Source organism: Wyeomyia smithii, chromosome 2 (assembly GCF_029784165.1).
Source record: "Wyeomyia smithii strain HCP4-BCI-WySm-NY-G18 chromosome 2, ASM2978416v1, whole genome shotgun sequence".
Taxonomy (NCBI): Eukaryota; Metazoa; Arthropoda; class Insecta; order Diptera; family Culicidae; genus Wyeomyia; species Wyeomyia smithii.
In genome coordinates this window covers 200,791,091-200,812,156 of record NC_073695.1, presented here as the reverse complement: position 1 = coordinate 200,812,156, position 21,066 = coordinate 200,791,091, and the positions used below count along the sequence as shown (strand labels likewise).

Here is a 21,066-nt window from a genome sequence, read left to right as displayed (position 1 = left end):
ACCAAGGGTTGAACAAAATCGACCCAACATGAACTGGAGGAGAATATGGGGGAATATTTCTTCAAGCAGACTATCCTCTCACTACCGTAGCGACCTCTACATGCTGGTCAACGAAAACACGGAACATCGCCGCCTGATGCATGTAATCGGTCGGGCCAACGATCCAAATTGTCAGCACTGCACGATAGGCATCGAAGATATCCAACACAAATTCTCCGAGTGCACTCGAGTGACTGCTGGACGTACGTGCAACGAAGAATAACGACATTGCTAGAAGGATGGTATAGACCATCTTTCGACGATCTACTGCGACCAGTTTTGGAAAACATTTCAGTAACTGTAAAAAATGAAATTTTGAAAACTTTTGCAAAATACATCAACTTTATTAATTCAAATGTTAATAACAGAATCGATGTAGGAGAATTGGAATTTACGCTGAGTTTGAATAACTATTTGTTTTAAAATATTTGATGAATATTTATAAACCAAGGTAAATAAACCATATTTTACATAAATAAAAAAAATCATTGTCAAAAAACCTATGTTCTACAGCGACCGCGTGCTTCACGCAAGATTTTGGTTCCAGAGTCAAAAACAACACTCAAACACTGGTTCTACTATTACCTAATATATTTACATTAGACATTTACACAACATAACAAGTATCTCATTCTATCAAAGTGTTTCACACTAAAAAAAAATCATATACCTTGGTTTTAGTTTGCATTTTCAATTTTTATTTTAGAGAATAACTTTTTTTCCTTAAATATGCTCAAGTTGCGATGTATAAACGAAATGGTGCCAACAATGTTGTCTTTCACCAAAAATTTTTTTAGCTAATTTGGAGATGACCATTTTTTTAAATCGATGTTTTGTGTTTAGATTGCATTTTTTTCAGTGTAGGACTTGATATATAATTTTTTCCATATTTTTTTAAGAAAATTTAGACAATTTCCTAAAAGTTACTTTTACAACACTTTTTTTGAATTATATTGATTTACAAAAAATCGACAAAAAAAGTTCCGCCCTTTTCAGAAGACAGTCTAGACTAATTTTGGAAAAAGTAAGTATGCAGAGATGCTTAATTAGGTGATGTCTTCACACCCAAAAAGTTTCAACCAATTCGGAGAGGGTGCTGCCAGCCGCGGGTTCATTTGGCGCGAAATCCGTCAATATTGTTCGACTTCGTCACTTATCACGGTGACACAAACCTTCCTATCCATCGCAGTCATGGAGATGCAGAAGTAAACTTGGTCTCCGACAGTAACGACTATTACACCTCCGTTTTAACAAACTGAGGCTTTCATTCGGACTCTATAAGCTCAGCAAGGTATAAGCACGGCTCCAAACTGATTCATGTTTGTTTCCGCGGATAAGTTTGGGAGCATTCGTATATTACGTAACGTGCTCAAGGGAGGGTAGGATATAAACTGTAGCCAGAAGAGTATCAGGTAGTTTTGACGTAAAAAAAACTGCAAAAAACGAATCACTATAAAGTTTCAGCAAACACAAGTGATAAAATTTTATCCGTCAAAATTTAATATCCATAATCCATCCATTCATTTCTATTTACAGTCCACTTAAGCATAAACTTCGGTACTTGAGAGTGAGACGAGCTACCACACGCAATGTACTGTATTTTAGCAACACCCTTTTTTCTTGGTGATAACGCCGCCATCGAGTGTTATCATCACTTGCGGTTACAAGGTCGAGTATTAAGTACTCGACTAAGCTATTTTAACAAACCCACAGATTAAAAATCTGGAAAATTGAACCTGAAGCTTGAAACAAAATTCTTCCCTTTACAATAATTATAGAACAGAAACTATTCCAGCAGGCCAAAAAAACGTTTTTCTGTTTCTCAGCTGAAACCGTTTTGGATGGCTTTGTAAGCCATTTGAGTTGAACATTTTTGAAAATTGCTGTAGTAATTGTCAAGAGAAAAAACAGAACAAAAACACTATAAACAGCTAGACGTGAGATTTAGTTTTTTTTATCATAAACAGAAACAATATACTCATTTCAAGATGAATCAATGATTTTTATTTATTGAACCATCACATTTGTACATGTGGTTAAGCTTAGCAATGTCCTTCTCACTCATACCTTTACGCTGTCCGATGGTAGCGTTAGGATCTTTCGGGATAATCGTGCGTTCCTCATTCACGCTGAAAGCGGTAGCTGGGTAGTGTAAAACACTTCCATAATCGTAACCTGTGTCAAAACTACTGATTTCAGTACTGGCGTACTTTTCGAAGTTATGCTCCCTTCCCGGTTGAATGTTTTCCCACACGATAGTTACGTAGTCATCACGGTCACTGGCGCTTTGCATGTGGTAGAATCCTAAGGCATGGAGGAACTCATTAATGATCGTACCAAGTCGGAAACAGCCCTGCTCTAGTACATTTGGTGCCAGGTTCAAATCTTGGATGGATCCAGTGAAACCAACTTTGGAAAAACAACCCGTAGTGTCGCCAACAACTCTAACATACGAAGTTGCATCTGGCGCAGCTTCCACGAACGTTAAACAAGATACGTTAGCTATTGTGTTGAGCGCCTTGTGAATATAGTCAATTTGTTCAGAAGCTGTGGAAAAATTGAATTATGAAAAAAAATCTGTTTTTTTTTCATTTTTTCATACTCACTTAAGTTTTCCGGAATGATTTTGTATTGAACGGTGTTATTTGGCCAGCGGTACTTTTCATCCAACAATCCGTTGCGATTAATGTTCAAAGAAGATCGCTGTTCATTGGAGAGAACCATATCACCTTCGAAATTTCCGCTCAACTCTTCAGCATGATCATTGGTCAGTGGTAACCCACTGACCAGAAATATGACCAAAGATAAACACAAAATTGCTTGAAGGTAGCGATACTGGAAAAATACTAATAATCATTACTAACTCTAGTGGCTAACTGACAATAGGCTTACCATTTTTATCGCCTTGATCTACTCAGGTTAAATCAATGAACGATTGCGAACTATGATTTTAACAGCCTGCGGCTCCCAGTTTATATACTGGTCTTGCAGAAGTAGAGTAATCTTAAGTGGCTTTGAGCCGAGTACTTAAGACTAGGGGAAACAGTTCTCTTACTCTCGTCATAGCGGCAGTAGGAAATACCAACGGCTCCCATCAGTGTAGAACTACGTATGCTTGTTATCCTCAATCAAATGACTAAATGTAGGAATGTTAGGCTTTTCTGGATGTTTTTATTTTATTGTTTTTCAATGTTTTTAAATTCGACAATACTGGCAGATCATTGTGTTAACAGATTCTAAATTTTTAAATTGATCAGAGAATTTATACCCGGAATCACAAAAAAAATCGGTTCGGACGGAAAGATGGTTAGGATTGGGGGCAGAAAGTTCATCCAAAGACAGTTTTATGCAAAAAAAATGAACTGCACAAATTATTAAAAAAACGGACTCAAATCTATCAAGAACGGGAAAGGCTTGGACATCTTTAAGGGCGAGTTAGTATACCGGATCTTCTAGCTGAACGACGTTGAGACTTAACTCAAATAATCGATTTCTAATCTGGTATACCGAGCTCTCTTGCTTCGCACAGCTTTTAAGCGATTGTTTTTTCCTCATTCCTGTAGGGTAGTTTGGGGTAATTCGGACCCCCTAAGGAAACTCCACTCGCAGCCTGTGTTTTCGTAAGGTATCATAGTAATATAGACCTGTTTTCTATGTTTTCACACGAAAAAAATCATGATATTCAGGTCAAAAGAACGAAAACTTAACGCAAATAAAAATATCAATTTTCGGACATAAACAAATCCTTTGGGATGCAATGGACAGCTATTGGGGTAATATCCTTATTATAATTCCCTTCTAATTCAAATTACCCTTCCTCGGGCGACCTGCCGTGTCTCAAAATCCTCGCCCAACAGTTTCCTTTGCTTCCACAGCAGATCCAACAAAATCCCTCCAGCGATCAAATGCATCGCTACTACTTGGACCAAACCGAAATACCAAGGGTTGAACAAAATCGACCCAACATGAACTGGAGGAGAATATGGGGGAATATTTCTTCAAGCAGACTATCCTCTCACTACCGTAGCGACCTCTACATGCTGGTCAACGAAAACACGGAACATCGCCGCCTGATGCATGTAATCGGTCGGGCCAACGATCCAAATTGTCAGCACTGCACGATAGGCATCGAAGATATCCAACACAAATTCTCCGAGTGCACTCGAGTGACTGCTGCGTGGACGTACGTGCAACGAAGAATGACGACATTGCTAGAAGGATGGTATAGACCATCTTTCGACGATCTACTGCGACCAGTTTTGGAAAACATTTCAGTAACTGTAAAAAATGAAATTTTGAAAACTTTTGCAAAATACATCAACTTTATTAATTCAAATGTTAATAACAGAATCGATGTAGGAGAATTGGAATTTACGCTGAGTTTGAATAACTATTTGTTTTAAAATATTTGATGAATATTTATAAACCAAGGTCAATAAACCATATTTTACATAAATAAAAAAATCATTGTCAAAAAAACCTATGTTCTACAGCGACCACGTGCTTCACGCAAGATTTTGGTTCCAGAGTCAAAAACAACACTCAAACACTGGTTCTACTATTACCTAATATATTTACATTAGACATTTACACAACATAACAAGTATTTCATTCTATCAAAGTGTTTCACACTAAAAAAAATCATATACCTTGGTTTTAGTTTGCATTTTCAATTTTTATTTTAGAGAATAACTTTTTTTCCTTAAATATGCTCAAGTTGCGATGTATAAACGAAATGGTACCAACAATGTTGTCTTTCACCAAAAATTTTTTTAGCTAATTTGGAGATGACCATTTTTTTAAATCGATGTTTTGTGTTTAAATTGCATTTTTTTCAGTGTAGGACTTGATATATAATTTTTTCCATATTTTTTAATGAAAATTTAGACAATTTCCTAAAAGTTACTTTTACAACACTTTTTTTTGAATTATATTGATTTACAAAAAATCGACAAAAAAAGTTCCGCCCTTTTCAGAAGACAGTCTAGACTAATTTTGGAAAAAGTAAGTATGCAGAGATGCTTAATTAGGTGATGTCTTCACACCCAAAAAGTTTCAACCAATTCGGAGAGGGTGCTGCCAGCCGCGGGTTCATTTGGCGCGAAATTCGTCAATATTGTTCGACTTCGTCACTTATCACGGTGACACAAACCTTCCTATCCATCGCAGTCATGGAGATGCAGAAGTAAACTTGGTCTCCGACAGTAACGACTATTACACCTCCGTTTTAACAAACTGAGGCTTTCATTCGGACTCTATAAGCTCAGCAAGGCATAAGCAAGGTTCCAAACTGATTCATGTTTGTTTCCGCGGATAAGTTTGGGAGCATTCGTATATTACGTAACGTGCTCAAGGGAGGGAGGGTAGGATATAAACCGTAGCCAGAAGAGTATCAGGTAGTTTTGACGTAAAAAAAACTGCAAAAAACGAATCACTATAAAGTTTCAGCAAACACAAGTGATAAAATTTTATCCGTCAAAATTTAATATCCATAATCCATCCATTCATTTCTATTTACAGTCCACTTAAGCATAAACTTCGGTACTTGAGAGTGAGACGAGCTACCACACGCAATGTACTGTATTTTAGCAACACCCTTTTTTCTTGGTGATAACGCCGCCATCGAGTGTTATCATCACTTGCGGTTACAAGGTCGAGTATTAAGTACTCGACTAAGCTATTTTAACAAAGCCACAGATTAAAAATCTGGAAAATTGAACCTGAAGCTTGAAACAAAATTCTTCCCTTTACAATAATTATAGAACAGAAACTATTCCAGCAGGCCAAAAAACCGTTTTGGATGGCTTTGTAAGCCATTTGAGTTGAACATTTTTGAAAATTGCTGTAGTAATTGTCAAGAGAAAAAACAGAACAAAAACACTATAAACAGCTAGACGTGGGATTTAGTTTTTTTTTATCATAAACAGAAACAATATACTCATTTCAAGATGAATCAATGATTTTTATTTATTGAACCATCACATTTGTACATGTGGTTAAGCTTAGCAATATCCTTCTCACTCATACCTTTACGCTGTCCGATGGTAGCGTTAGGATCTTTCGGGATAATCGTGCGTTCCTCATTCACGCTGAAAGCGGTAGCTGGGTAGTGTAAAACACTTCCATAATCGTAACCTGTGTCAAAACTACTGATTTCAGTACTGGCGTACTTTTCGAAGTTATGCTCCCGTCCCGGTTGAATGTTTTCCCACACGATAGTTACGTAGTCATCACGGTCACTGGCGCTTTGCATGTGGTAGAATCCTAAGGCATGGAGGAACTCATGAATGATCGTACCGAGTCGGAAACAGCCCTGCTCTAGTACATTTGGTGCCAGGTTCAAATCTTGGATGGATCCAGTGAAACCAACTTCAGAAAAACAACCTATGCTGTCGCCAACAACTCTAACATACGAAGTTGCATCTGGCGCAGCTTCCACGAACGTTAAACAAGATACGTTAGCAATTGTGTTGAGCGCCTTGTGAATATAGTCGATTTGTTCAGAAGCTGTGGAAAAATTGAATTATGAAAGAAAATCTGTTTTTTTTTTCATTTTTTCATACTCACTGAAGTTTTCCGGAATCAGAAACAATATACTCATTTCAAGATGAATCAATGATTTTTATTTATTGAACCATCACATTTGTACATGTGGTTAAGCTTAGCAATATCCTTCTCACTCATACCTTTACGCTGTCCGATGGTAGCGTTAGGATCTTTCGGGATAATCGTGCGTTCCTCATTCACGCTGAAAGCGGTAGCTGGGTAGTGTAAAACACTTCCATAATCGTAACCTGTGTCAAAACTACTGATTTCAGTACTGGCGTACTTTTCGAAGTTATGCTCCCTTCCCGGTTGAATGTTTTCCCACACGATAGTTACGTAGTCATCACGGTCACTGGCGCTTTGCATGTGGTAGAATCCTAAGGCATGGAGGAACTCATGAATGATCGTACCAAGTCGGAAACAGCCCTGCTCTAGTACATTTGGTGCCAGGTTCAAATCTTGGATGGATTCAGTGAAACCAACTTTGGAAAAACAACCCGTAGTGTCGCCAACAACTCTAACATACGAAGTTGCATCTGGCGCAGCTTCCACGAAGGTTAAACAAGATACGTTAGCAATTGTGTTGAGCGCCTTGTGAATATAGTCAATTTGTTCAGAAGCTGTGGAAAAATTGAATTATGAAAAAAAATCTGTTTTTTTTTCATTTTTTCATACTCACTGAAGTTTTCCGGAATGATTTTGTATTGAACGGTGTTATTTGGCCAGCGGTACTTTTCATCCAACAATCCGTTGCGATTAATGTTCAAAGAAGATCGCTGTTCATTGGAGAGAACCATATCACCTTCGGAATTTCCGCTCAACTCTTCAGCATGATCATTGGTCAGTGGTAACCCACTGACCAGAAATATGACCAAAGATAAACACAAAATTGCTTGAAGGTAGCGATACTGGAAAAATACTAATAATCATTACTAACTCTAGTGGCTAACTGACAATAGGCTTACCATTTTTATCGCCTTGATCTACTCAGGTTAAATCAATGAACGATTGCGTACTATGATTTTAACAGCCTGCGGCTCCCAGTTTATATACTGGTCTTGCAGAAGTAGAGTAATCTTAAGTGGCTTTGAGCCGAGTACTTATGACTAGGGGAAACAGTTCTCTTACTCTCGTCATAGCGGCAGTAGGAAATACCAACGGCTCCCATCAGTGTAGAACTACGTATGCTTGTTATCCTCAATCAAATGACTAAATGTAGGAATGTTAGGCTTTCCTGGATGTTTTTATTTTATTGTTTTTCAATGTTTTTAAATTCGACAATACTGGCAGATCATTGTGTTAACAGATTCTAAATTTTTAAATTGATCAGAGAATTTATACCCGGAATCACAAAAAAAATCGGTTCGGACGGAAAGATGGTTAGGATTGGGGGCAGAAAGTTCATCCAAAGACAGTTTTATGCAAAAAAAATGAACTGCACAAATTATTAAAAAAAACGGACTCAAATCTATCAAGAACGGGAAAGGCTTGGACATCTTTAAGGGCGAGTTAGTATACCGGATCTTCTAGCTGAACGACGTTGAGACTTGACTCAAATGATCGATTTCTAATCTGGTATACCGAGCTCTCTTGCTTCGCACAGCTTTTAAGCGATTGTTTTTTCCTCATTCCTGTAGGGTAGTTTGGGGTAATTCGGACCCCCTAAGGAAACTCCACTTATTTCGCAGCCTGTGTTTTCGTAAGGTATCATAGTAATATAGACCTGTTTTCTATGTTTTCACACGAAAAAAATCATGATATTCAGGTCAAAAGAACGAAAACTTAACGCAAATAAAAATATCAATTTTCGGACATAAACAAATCCTTTGGGATGCAATGGACAGCTATTGGGGTAATATGGACAAAATTTGAGTTTTATAGTATCAATGGTTGCTTAAAACATAGTAAAAATTGGTATTAGCCATACGGAATGATAATTTCAATTCTTACACATTGCACAGTGGTCCCATCATAGCCAAAAAAAATACCCTTTTCCAATTATTTGAACTAAAAACTGAGTATGCGTTCGTGTGTCATGTGCGTCTGCTTTTACCCATGCTGAGCAACCTAAGCTGGACAGCTAAAGCCCTTGGTCTCCCCGGGACCGCCGTTAGGCATTACTTCAGGGAGAGGGCCCGTCGTGCTTTTCGCACTTACCTCTATGGGTAGCAGAGCAGCCTATACAGGCCAGTTAGTTAACCGTTAACTAACTGGGGCGCGTCGATGGTTTCCCGTCGATTGGTGCCCTGCAAAATACTAACGATCTGTGATGCTGCCGTGATGACCGCATCCCAGATTTCCCTATTTTCGCACATCCTACGCACTATATTCTCTGGCGTGGTGTCCATCCCACTTATTGCCAGCATTTCGTACCGTACCCGCTCGAAGCGCGGACATGTGAAGAACACATGCTCTGCGCTTTCTTCCGCACCCGTACAAGCGAGGCACATAGGGGACTCGGCGTACCCGAACCTATGCAGGTACTGCCTAAAGCAGCCATGGCCTGACAGGATCTGTGTCAGATGGAAGGTTACTTCCCCATGGCGCCTATTAATCCAGCCTGCTAACTCTGGAATGAGTCGGTGTGTCCATCTACCTTTTGTAGTGTTGGACCACTCCCGCTGCCACCTGGCCATTGAGGATGACCGTATGGTGTTGCGAATACCCCTCGTGTCGCGTTGGTCGAAGCACTCTACATCCTCTTTGACGATGATGCTGATGGGCATCATGCCATCCAGGACGCAAACCGCCTCGTACGACACTGTTCGGTATGCGCACGCGACCCTTAGGCACATTAGCCTGTACGTACTCTCGAGTTTGCCGCGATGGCACGAGGTACTCAATACCTTGGACCACACTGGTCCTCCATACCTGAGTATGGACGTGGTCACGCTAGCAAGGACTTTGCGCCTGCTGCTACGAACCGCCGAGCTGTTTGCCATCATGCGAGATAGCGCTGCCACAGCCATGGAAGCTTTCTTGCAGGTATAATCGACGTGGCTCCCGAACGCGAGCTTGTCTTCGATCATAACCCCCAGAAGCTTCAACGAGCGTTTTGAGGCGATAGTGCATGTACCGGCACTAATCGATGCCTCCTGCTCAGACTTTCTGTTATTTACAACAATAGCTTCAGTCTTATGGTGCGCTAGCTCCAGTTTCCTGGAGTGCATCCAGTCTTCCACTACGCGTATTGATAGCGCGGCCTTTAACTCTACCTCTCTAATAGACTCGCCATAGACCTCAAGAGTTATGTCATCGGCGAAGCCCACGATCACCACCCCTGGAGGGAGTGTTAGTTTTAACACGCCGTCATACATAGCGTTCCACAGTACCGGACCCAGGATGGAACCTTGCGGTACACCTGCGGTAACCGGAACGCTTTTCTGACCCTCGTTTGTGTTATACACTAGCACTCGATTCTGAAAGTAGTTGCCCAAAATCTTGTACAGCGGCGTCGGCACTCTGAGACTCTGTAGCGCTAAGGCTATGGAGTCCCAGCTGGCACTGTTAAACGCGTTCTCCACGTCAAGCGTGACGATCGCGCAGTAACGAATGCCCCTCCTCTTGCGATGGATTGCAACCTCAGCCGTTCTGGTGACGGAGAGAATTGCATCCACCGTGGACCTACCTTTTCGAAAACCGAACTGGTTGCTTGATAGACCGTTCTCGCTTTCTGTATATTTCACCAGTCTATTGAGGATTACCCTCTCAAGCACCTTGCCCGTCGTGTCCAGCAGGCAGATTGGTCTGTATGCCGATGGGTCACCTGGTGGTTTCCCAACCTTCGGCAACAGCACCAGCCTCTGGCGCTTCCACACGTCCGGGAAGAGGCAGTCGTCAAGGCATTTCTGCATGACCGCCCTGAACAACCCGGGGGCTTCTCTGATGGCCGTCTTGATGGCCAAGTTCGGGATTCCGTCTGGTCCCGGAGCCTTGCCTACCTTCAGGGAGTTTGCGATCTCGATCAATTCATCTTCCGTCACCCTTACCGCATCGTCAGCCTCTGCACGGCTGCCGTCACTCACGGTAGGTGGTGACTCGTCAGCCGGAGGCCAGGGACTTGGTTCGTGGCTTGGGAAGAGGCCCTGAATGATCGTTTCTAGCATCGCTGGTGATTGTTCGGCCGGGGCTAGCGCACCTCTAGTCTTGGTCATAACGATCCTGTAGGCGTCACCCCACGGGTTCGAATTGGCACTGGCGCAGAGTCGTTCGAAACAGGCTCTTTTGCTGGCTCTGATTGCGCTCTTAAGCGTTGCCTTAGCGGATCTGAATGCGACACCGCGTTCCGCTCTTTGCTCGTCGGAACGTGCGCGTTGCATCCTCCGTCTTGCACGGAGGCATGCATTGCGCAGGCCTGCTATCGTATCGCTCCACCAGTATGTCGGTGGCCTACCCTCTCTAGGCGGACGAGACCTAGGCATCGTGGCGTCGCACGCCCATGACAGCATCGAATTTAGATGGTCCACATCCGGGAGCAGTTCACCCCCTTCGTGCTTCCATCTAATTGCCTGCCGAAAAACATCTGCATCGAAATGCAATGTTTTCCAGCCGTAGGAGGATGGAATATTGGCCCTACTCGCTGCTTGCTTCCGCACGCCTACCGCATAGCGGATCGATTGGTGATCGCTATTCGTGTAGCTGTCGTCTACCCTCCAGTTCGTGATCAGTCCCGGGCTGCAGAACGTCACATCGATAATCGATTCGGCACCGTTTCTACTGTAAATGCATTTTGTACCAACGTTAGACCAACTTGGCGGAGCATAGTAACTGCAGTAGAATACTCAATCCACTTTGGCAATAACGTACCCCTGTCTGGCGGTCGACACAATCTCCTGAACCGGGGACCTGCCTGTCGTGCAAATGGCCGTCTTCCCAGACTTGTCCGATACCCAGTTACCGTTTCCGGTTGGGATACGGTATGGGTCCGAGACGATGGCCACGTCCGACAACGACTCAGCAGCCGCTTGGTGTAGCAACTGCTGCGCCGCATAGCAGTGGTTCAGGTTTAACTGTATCACCCTCAGGCCTGCGGCTTAGTGTTTGGCGTCCCGTTTACCGGTGCATACCAGACACTTGGGAGGTGCACCGTAGTCCCGTGCCTTGTGGCCTGCGCCACCGCAGCGGCGGCATAAATTGGACCTGTCGGGCCCTTTGCACGACCAGGATTTATGCCCCCGCTCAAAGCACCTGAAGCAAACGTCAGGCTGTTGGAAGGTGCCCAGAGGGCAGACCGACCAACCCACCTTCAACGTGGCCTTCTTCAGGGCCTTGTTACCCTCCGCTAGTGGAAGCTTTATGGTAGCAACCTGGGTGCCGGCCGGGCCCCTGCGGAGACGAACTGCCTCTGCGGTCACTACCACTCCACACTCTCGTTCGAAGGCTTGTGCTATGTCGCACCCTTCGGTGATCTCGTCCAGGTTTTTAAGCTGGAGAGTCACTTCAGGAGTGAGGGCTCGGATTTGAACCTCCTCGCCTAGCACTTCCTGGGCCGTCTTTTTATAGGCACAGCCCTTGCCCTTCGCCTCTTTGCGGAGTGCGTGACCGACGAATTGACCTGACGTCCGTGCCGAGGTCTTTGAGCTTGGGTTCACCTCTCATGGCCTTCAAGACTTCGGCGTACTCAGACGCATCGGTCTTGAAAATGAGCGCGTCACCCTTGCTCCGCCTTGCGGCTTCTTATTGCGGTCGCCGCGCTTCGCGCGTCGTTCCCGCTTCTGCCGCTTCTTATTCACCACGGTGGTCCAATCCGTGGCTTCGCCGTTTGCCGGTTCTTTGCTCGGCTGGACCGACGAGCCAGCTTCCTGGCTGTCACCGAACAACCGCCTTCGTTGCGTCCTGGGGGCCGTTTCCCCCGGAGAGCCCCTCGCACGTTTGCCAGTCGGTTCAGTTGAACAGACTTCGGCAAACGATGCTGCAGCTGTTTGTGTGTATTTAGACACAGCTGCAGCACTCCCTTTTTTAGGCTGGTTGAGCCTCGCCTCTAGCGCGAGTGCCTTGCTTTCGGCATCGTTAGCCCGTTTAAGGGCTTGCGAAAGCTCGGACTTCGCGCTGCAAACGTTCATACGTAACAACAGAAGACATTGTTTCAGGTCTTTTGATATGTTGCTACGTTCGTCCGTGAACTTGAGTATTTCATCCAGTTGTACGGACACCGCCTCCACGCTTGGGAACTTATTCATGTGGCTTTCTACCGCAGAGAGTAGCATAGCCCCAGATATCTGATCCCGCTCCTTGGCGGTTTTAGGTGTTTCCACCTTGCACCAGTCTTCGCCGTTCCGGTTGGTGCTGGCTTAGTCGGAATTCCCCTGTGTCGCAAAAGGTGTACCAACCTGTGCGCCGCCTTTACCGGCATCGGCCAGTCTCGGTGGAGACCGGGCGATGCCCCGCCTGGCAAACGGGTTTACTAACCCGTCCGCCCCATCCACTACCTTCGCCTCTTCGTCGATTTTATAGGTAAACATTTTGGTTAAAAGGGTCCCCCTTCCAGCCGCTATCCTTGGTCATGGTGGAGTGGTCGCCTATATGGTCCCATGGTGGCCTATGCCGGAGCAGTGAGGTCATGGCTAGTGAAGGTCGCCATAGCCCCTCATGAGCAACTATGACGCCTCCCGACCGGCGTAAGTCAGGAAAGGGCATCTGATCCCACTCCTGCCTGATTACCATCAGGCAATGACCGCGGAACGTACTGGAAGGCCTGCCAGGTTTTACGGGACGGAGACCCCTGCAGCCGTATGCCACCTCGCCGTTTCAAGCCGTTGTCACACGACTTTACTAAGGGAGCTCGGTGCAGGTGCCAGCCCTACGTCGTGGTATAAAATCGTATTCCCTCTCAAAAACCTAAAAACACAGCGACCAGTACACCATAATTGGGACCTTACTGGTATCAGCCCCAATAGGCAGGTTTGTGCATTTGGATGATGGGAGCGGCACTACTCGCTCCGTCGAAGCTGCTTACGGGTGGCCGTGGCTTTTACGGGGAATCGACTGCCCAATGCCCGAAACCCCACCACTCCCTAGGCAAGCTCCCGCTGCCGGCCCAGGACTAATTGATGCTATCATACACCTATCGGTGGTCACACACGCGTGCATGGCCTCGACGGTCGCCAGGCGTCGACCCGTGGTGGCCTGCAGCTCGGCCAGGTGTCATGTGCGTGTGTGTGTGTGTGTGTGTGTATGCGTGTGTGTGTTTAGGTGAATAACATTTTCTGACATCAGAAATGAGTTAAGCAGCTCAAAATTGGCATTATACATCATTTTCATGCACGACCTTCAGAACGACCTTCAGGTTTTTACGACTTTTGTTTAGAAACCTGCCACTGTATGCGGGGGATTGAAAACACTTTCGATGCTTTGTGTACAGATAATTTATCCCGGACTGTCCAATACTTTTCACAGTTCATCCTTTGTACACCGCCGTCTGTCCGTTTTTGAAAGCCCGCGGCAAGTCCGATAAAAGAATTTAATCAAACTAACCTGACCATATTACCCCAAAAAAAAAATTTCCATTTTACCCCAAACAGGACACCTTTCTAAAAATGCAATTTCTCCCACTATTTTCGATCTAACTTATCGTAATCTTTCATCAAAATGTAGCCTCTTACTAGACAAACACGGCTGCAAAGTTGAATAGACTGAAAGCATTGAAGAAATTTTCAAAGAACCTTGAATACACGAGCGTAAAACTTACATCAACATCAACTTTCGATGTTTACATCGGCAATGCAGTACACCTATCACAGCAAACCATGAAATTTTTATGTTAGATAGGGTTTAGTAGTTCAAGGAAAGGATATAGTTGTACCTGGAGCCCAAAAAAATTATACTTTCCAAGATAAAACACCTGTCCATTTCACCCCAGGGGTCCAAATAACCTCAAACTACCCAACGAGCCTTTCGTGGATGATCCAACGCAGTATCGATTTTGGTGAGCCTTCAGTTGAAAATCAATTGTATTAATAGTGAGTATTTTTCAATGTCACCATCGTCGCTTCGTGATCACAGGAGATCAAGCTCAAGTTTTCCATCACCCTCAGTAAGGAGCATATTGAAACGTGCCTGAAACAGCTCCAACTTCTCCGACATTCTTTTTGCCAGCGAAAAGACCTGGGTGTGCTGTGATCAGTTTTATCCGAAAGATGTTTAAGATGATCGTCCACTTGTTGAAGGAAGACATTTTTCACGGTTCTAAGCTTGTAATCGATATCCCCCAAGGCTTGATTTATTGTGTCTATGCTGTTCCCAAATTGTTCCATCGATACTCTTATTCTGAATAAATTGAAATCTTCACGGTCTTGGTTTCTAGTTAGATCACCTTATCAGTGAAATTGTTCCTCAAATATTCCATATCGGTTGTGATTTCTCTAATTCATACGTCGTTTGCATGTTAAATGTTTCGAAATTAGTAACATGATCAGTATTCCTTTGTTCTATTTTGAATTATTCTCGAAAATTCTCTTTTGCAATGTCCAAAAAACTCGTGAAAACTCCATGTATTTTCCAGTCGCTACTTTCTAGGCCAATTCCAGTATCATTAAATATTCTTCTCTCTCTTGAAACAATTCGTCAATCTCTTTCTGCACAATACGCAAACTGATTGGCACTTATAGCCGGATTCAGAGAATAGGGGGTGGGGGGCATGGCCCCTTACAAAACTCGGTCAAGGGCTGCTCCTCTCCAGTCTTCCCTTACACCCACTGCTGTGGCATCCTCGTCGACAGCACACATCCAGGGCATGCGAGGTCTGCCTCAAAGTCGTCGGCCTCTACCAGTTCTCTGCTATATATTATCTTTGCTGGTCGCTCATCCGCCATCCGTGCTACGTGGCCAGCCCACTGTATCCTACCGTGTTTGATCAGCTTGACAATATCAGCGTCTTTGTATATTTCATACAGCTCGTGATCCATGTGGTGTGGTACCTCATTTTCTAGTTTGCCTCCGAGTGTTGATCGCAGGATTCTACGCTCGAAGACCCCAAGCACTCGTTATTTGGCCTTTTTCCACGTCCACGATTCATGTCCGTAAAGCGCCACCGGGAAGATCAGAGTCCCATAGAGCGCAAATTTCGTACGGATCTGTAGGCTACGGGACTTAAGCTGGCTACGCAATCCGTAATAAATCCTATTCGCTGCCGCTCTCTGCCAGCCACGATGTAATTCGTTTTGGTAGTGTTTATGATGAATCCATTACTCGCAGCTTCCCTTTTAAGAGTCGTAAAGGCCTCCTCAACAGCTCTACGGTTAACATCAATTATATCAATGTCATCCACGAGGCCCAGAGTCATGTGAGACTTCGTGATGATGGTGCGGCTCCTCTGCACACCCGCCCTTCGTACTGCACCTTCTAAAACTATGTTGAACAGCAAGTTCGAGAGCCCGTCACCTTGCTTCAGAAACGCGTCCGAAAATTCACCCGCTGTCCTGACGCATGATGTGAAACCGTCAAGCGCCCCACGTAACAGTTTAATTAGTTCTATTGGGAAACCACGTTCTAGTATTATTTGCCACAGCTAGTTGCTTTTCACTGTGTCGTAAGCCGCCTTAAAGTCAATAAACAGATGATGCGTCTGCAAGTTGTGTTCTCGAAACATGTCGAGAATCTGTCCCAAAGTAAACATCTGGTCCGTTTTAGATCGCACCACTCGAAAACCGCATTGGTATTCTCCAACAAAGGCTTCCTGCAACGGCCTCAGCGGAATTGAGAAGAGTTAATGCCTCGATAGTTACTACAGTCGAGTATATGTCCCTTCTTGTAAATAGGGCGTATGAGTCTTTCCAACCAGTCCGTAGGTAGTTGTTTCTCAGACCATACCCTTAGGATAATCTAGTGAATTGCACTATACAGCCGCTCGCTTCCAACTTTGAAAAGGCCGGTAAGCCGTCCTTCCCAGCGGCTTTGTGGTTCTTTAGCTCTTTGCAAGCATTCTTTACCTCGTCCAATTTTGGTGGGTCCACAGCTTGTCCGTCCTCCCCAATTTCTATCCTGTTCCTCTCGACGACTCTACTACCTTCCTCACCTTTCAATACCACTTCAAAATGCTGCTTCCAACTCCAGGCCACCTGCGATTAGTCGGTAATCAGGTTCCCCTCCCTGTCATTGCACATGGCACGTACTGGGACAGTCCGGTTCCTGATTCCGTTGATCGTCTGGTAGAAGCTCCTCGTGTCGTGCCTGGTAAAGCAATTCTCCGTCTCCGCGAGGACGCGATCGTAGTGCACACGTTTCTTACGGCGGTGAAGCCTCTTTTCGGCAGCTCTTGCCCCCCGGTATTTCTCCCGCATCTGGCGCGTCACACAATTAGCTGCTACTAACGTGTTGGCGTAGGCCCGGTTTTTCTCTTCCGTCCCGTCCCAAAAAGTCATGGTTTAGTACAAAATTTCACAGCCAGAAGAGTATTAGACAGTTTTAGTCACCAAAACAATCTGCAAGAAATTGGCGTCCAAAAAACGATGCACTACAAAATTGCAAGCAAACAAGTAGGTAGCCTTGTTTTTTTAGTAAAGTGAGATTATTTACGAAGTGATAAAATTCTATCCATCAAAATTTAATATCCGTAACCCGTCCATCCACTTCCATCAACAGTTCACTTAAGCATATACTTCGGTACTTAAAAATTTAGACGAGCTACCACATGCAATGCATTTCAGTTATTCCTCTTTTCTTGGTGATAACATCACCATCGAGTATTATCATAACTTTCGATTGCAAGGTCGAGTATTGAGTACTCGACTAAGCTCTTTCTGCAAACCCACAGATTCACAAACCTACAAATCTGAAAAATTGAACCTCAAGCTTATATAAAGAAATAGCTTCATTACCATTAACTATTTCATTGGGCAAAAAAAGCGTTTTTCGTTTCTCAGCTGAAGCTGTTTTGAATGGCTTACGACTGAGTTGAGCACTTTTGAAAATTACTGTAGTAATTGTTCAGAGAAAAATCAGAAACAAAAACACTATAAACAGCTAGACGTGGGATTTAGTTTTTTTTCACCATGAATAGGAACGGAACACTAAACTTATTTTAAAATGAATCAATGATTTTTATTCGTTTAATTATCACATTTGTACATGCGGTTGAGCTTAGTAATATCCTTCTCACTCATACCTTTACGCTGTCCGATGGTAGCGTTAGGATCCTTCGGGATAATCGTGGGTTCGAAATCCAAGCTAAATGCCGTAGCTGAGTAGTGTAAAACACTTCCATAATCGTACTCAGTGTCAAAATGACTGACTTCAGTACTGGCATACTTTTCAAAGTTGTGTTCCGCTCCCCGTTGGATGTTTTCCCACACGATAGTTACGTAGTCATCACGGTCACTGGCACTTTGCATGTGGTAGAATCCTAAGGCATGAAGAAACTCATGAATAATCGTACCGAGTCGGAAACAGCCCTGCTCTAGTGCATTAGGTGCCAGGTTCAAATCTTGGATGGATCCAGTGAAACCAACTTCAGAAAAACAACCTATGCTGTCGCCAACAACTCTTACATACGAAGTTGCATCTGGCCCAGCTTCCACGAAGGTTAAACAAGATACGTTAGCAATTGTGTTGAGCGCCTTGTGAATATAGTCGATCTGTTCAGAAGCTGCGGATAAATTGGATTATGAAAAATCTATTCAAGTTGTTGCATTTTTTGATACTCACTAAAGTTTTCCGGAATGATTTTGTAATGAACGGTGTTATTTGGCCAGCGGTACTTTTCATTCAACAGTCCGTTCCGATTATGGTTCCGAATTGATCGCTGTTCATTGGAGAGAACCATATCACCTTCGAAATTTCCGCTCAACTCTTCAGCGCGATCATTGACGGTCAGTGGTAACCCACTGACCTGAAGTATGACCAAAGATAAACACACAACTGCTTGAAAGTACTGAAAAAATAGTAATAATCATCACTAACTATAGTGGCTAACTGGCAGTAGGCTTACCATTTTTATAGCCTTGATCTACTCAGATTTAATGAATGACGAACTATGATTTTAACAACCTGCGGCTCTCAGTTTATATACTGGTCTTGCAGAAGTGGAGTAATCTCAAGTAGCTTTGAGCCGAGTACTTAAGACTAGGGGAAACAGTTCTCTTACTCTCGTCACAGCGGCAATCGGAAATACCAACGTGTTAAAACTGCGTATGCTTGTAGGAATGCTGGGGTTTCCATGAATGTTTTCAGTTGTGTCCACGATTCCCAAGGTTGAATTGAGCTGAACATTCGCATGAAGGCTTTTTTCGAAAAGACGGAACTTTTGAGCATCACTTCTAAGCGGAATTCGAACAGCCAATTCTAATTGCAACCCTAGTATTCAGTTGTTCTAATTATGATTTATTTTCCGAAATTCTTTCTTGAAATGCCTTAGGGGCCATCCACATTCCACGTGGACAGTTTTGGAAGGGTTGTGTTATGTCCACGGTCTATACAAAATTTTTAGAATTTATATAGAGAGTTTTCCACGGAGGGGAAGGGGGGTCAAAATCGTAAAAATCTGTCCACGTGGAATGTGGATGGCCCCTTAGGAACTCGTGAAACAATATACAATACCGCAAGTTAGCTTGGAGGTCTCGATCAACTAGATTAATTGAGAGAATTCGTTTTCGTTATTGTTTTTGGCACATTATGCATGTTCTATGATAAGTACAACGATACATCGTACCACAATGCTGAGTCGGAAAATTTCCAGCTCGAGAAGATCCGCGACCTGCCGGGAATCGAAACCGACATCACAACTGTGTGGAAGAGCTAGCCGATCGATATCGCTAACCACAGAACCACGGGGACCACCACCAAGAACTCGTGAAAACTTCATGTATTTTTCAGTCGCTACTTTATGGACTGCATCCAATATCATTGAACAATCTTCTTTCTCTTAAAATAATTCGTCAATCTCTTTCTGCTTATATACTTTTACTTTACTCTACTTTTGTGGCGACAGACCGATCATCGATCCAGTGCCGAATCCACAATATGTCGACATAACACTTTATCTTTGGTTGCCAACATCCAACGATTGCGAGGTCTACCACGAGGTCGACGGTCTTTATCGAGATTTCGGCTAAATATGGTTTTTGCTGATCGTTCTTCCGATATTTTAGCTACCCAGCCCACTGTAGTCTGCCGTACGCTTCATAGTTCAAGCGTCTGCGCCAAACACCATTTTCTAGTTTGTCTACCAAAATTGCCCGCAAGATTCAACATTCAAAAACACCAAGAGCTTACCGATCAGCCTCTTTCAGTGTCCATGCTTCATGGGCATAGAGGGCCACCGGGAGAATAGATACAGTGCTAGTTTTGTACGGGTTTCCAGTCTGCGGGGCCTCAGTTGGTTACGCAATGTGTAGAAGATCCTATTTGCGCCGCTATCCACCTCTTTCAATACACAGGTAAATAAAATCGTCGACTACTTCAAATGATTCCCCATTTATCACCCCCGCAGCACCAACATCCGACGGGATACCACAGAGTTTATGACAAGCCTCGCAAAATACTCGCAACTTCCCTCTTAAGAGGTCCAAATGCCTTTTCCGGTAAATTCCTATGATGTCGATACGAGACTTCGTGATGATGGTGCCGCTTCTTTGCACGTCAGCCCCCAGTATAGCACTTTCCAATGCTATGTTGACCAATATGTTGGACCAGGCATGAGGGAAAACACAGCACACCAAAGCGCGTGGGGCCCATCTGCTAACAAACACACAACGCAGGGCTATTCGTAATACCCTCCGTCGCTAGCTAGAGACAAAACACTGGAAAGCCTTCCGTGAACACGCGAGCCGAGGGTTTTTTAACTTCGGCATAGAGGCAACCGAGGGCTCGCAGTTTCAGGGAACACACAAGCATTGGTCGCCACGACGAGATCGACAATGGTATAATATTGAAAAGCTTGACGGTAGTCAGCGCATACAACCACCTGCAATATTTTTTTCATATGTACTTTTGTAAACATGATGCGTTTGAGAAAACACGTGTTAGCAAGCGGGCTTGCGAGGGCTCACGAATTCGGGAACACTCGGGCATGTGTTTGCCGAAGCTTCTGAAGGGCTGTTTTATTTAAGCCACTGTGGGTTTCGGTTTTGTATAAGCACTGAAGGGCAATGAAAAACCCTCCGTGGCATCGCCTAAAACACACACGCAAGTGGTGTGGTGGGTTTGGACATGCCTGCGTTAGACAGCCCGTTACCCTGCTTCAAACCATGCGACATAACATGGCAAGCAGCGTCCGATATCTCACCGGCTGACGCTTGATGTGTAACTATCAAGGGTGGCACGAATCAGTCTAATTAGTTTTGTTGGAAAACCATGCTCGCACTTCATCTTCTATAACTCATTTCTTTTAACAGATGGTGTGTCTGCAAGCTCGAATTCTCGAAGTTTATCGAGGATTTGTCGCAAGGTAAACATTTGGTCCGTGGTGAAGCGTCTCCCTCGAAAACCGCATTGGTATTTACCAACATAGGTTTCCTTCAACGGTCTCAGTCGATGGAACAGGATGGG

General features: G+C 44.0%; 4 protein-coding genes across 4 annotated transcripts; all 4 read right to left on the bottom strand.

The window, feature by feature from the left end:
• Window positions 1–2,032: 2,032 nt before the first annotated feature.
• LOC129720344 (zinc metalloproteinase nas-4-like) lies at window positions 2,033–3,065 on the bottom strand. Its single transcript, XM_055671809.1, has 3 exons — window positions 2,932–3,065; window positions 2,646–2,874; window positions 2,033–2,586 (listed from the first exon to the last, which is right to left on the bottom strand). The coding sequence occupies exons 1-3, from the start codon at window positions 2,932–2,934 to the stop codon at window positions 2,033–2,035; spliced, it is 786 nt and encodes a 261-aa protein (XP_055527784.1). The 5' UTR covers window positions 2,935–3,065.
• A 2,927-nt stretch (window positions 3,066–5,992) lies between these two features.
• On the bottom strand, window positions 5,993–6,640 carry LOC129720343 (zinc metalloproteinase nas-15-like). The gene is made up of 2 exons (XM_055671808.1): window positions 6,607–6,640; window positions 5,993–6,546 (listed from the first exon to the last, which is right to left on the bottom strand). Exons 1-2 carry the CDS (start codon window positions 6,638–6,640, stop codon window positions 5,993–5,995), a joined length of 588 nt encoding a protein of 195 aa, XP_055527783.1.
• Window positions 6,462–8,851, bottom strand: LOC129723256 (seminal metalloprotease 1-like). The gene is made up of 4 exons (XM_055677360.1): window positions 7,551–8,851; window positions 7,265–7,493; window positions 6,607–7,205; window positions 6,462–6,546 (listed from the first exon to the last, which is right to left on the bottom strand). The coding sequence occupies exons 1-3, from the start codon at window positions 7,551–7,553 to the stop codon at window positions 6,652–6,654; spliced, it is 786 nt and encodes a 261-aa protein (XP_055533335.1). The 5' UTR covers window positions 7,554–8,851; the 3' UTR covers window positions 6,462–6,546; window positions 6,607–6,651.
• Window positions 8,852–17,630: 8,779 nt separating this feature from the next.
• LOC129720341 (zinc metalloproteinase nas-4-like) lies at window positions 17,631–18,598 on the bottom strand. Its single transcript, XM_055671807.1, has 3 exons — window positions 18,509–18,598; window positions 18,226–18,451; window positions 17,631–18,166 (listed from the first exon to the last, which is right to left on the bottom strand). Exons 1-3 carry the CDS (start codon window positions 18,509–18,511, stop codon window positions 17,631–17,633), a joined length of 765 nt encoding a protein of 254 aa, XP_055527782.1. The 5' UTR covers window positions 18,512–18,598.
• Between the last annotated feature and the right edge of the window lie 2,468 nt (window positions 18,599–21,066).

Coding starts and splice junctions, on each gene's coding strand:
- LOC129720341 (XM_055671807.1), bottom strand. Junction 18,167..18,225: donor AATCATTCCGGAAAACTTTA/GTGAGTATCAAA, acceptor ATTTATCCGCAG/CTTCTGAACAGATCGACTAT.
- LOC129723256 (XM_055677360.1), bottom strand. Junction 7,206..7,264: donor AATCATTCCGGAAAACTTCA/GTGAGTATGAAA, acceptor ATTTTTCCACAG/CTTCTGAACAAATTGACTAT.
- LOC129720343 (XM_055671808.1), bottom strand. CDS start 6,640: ATGAGTATATTGTTTCTGATTCCGGAAAACTTCA. Junction 6,547..6,606: donor TCTGATTCCGGAAAACTTCA/GTGAGTATGAAA, acceptor ATTTTTCCACAG/CTTCTGAACAAATCGACTAT.
- LOC129720344 (XM_055671809.1), bottom strand. Junction 2,587..2,645: donor AATCATTCCGGAAAACTTAA/GTGAGTATGAAA, acceptor ATTTTTCCACAG/CTTCTGAACAAATTGACTAT.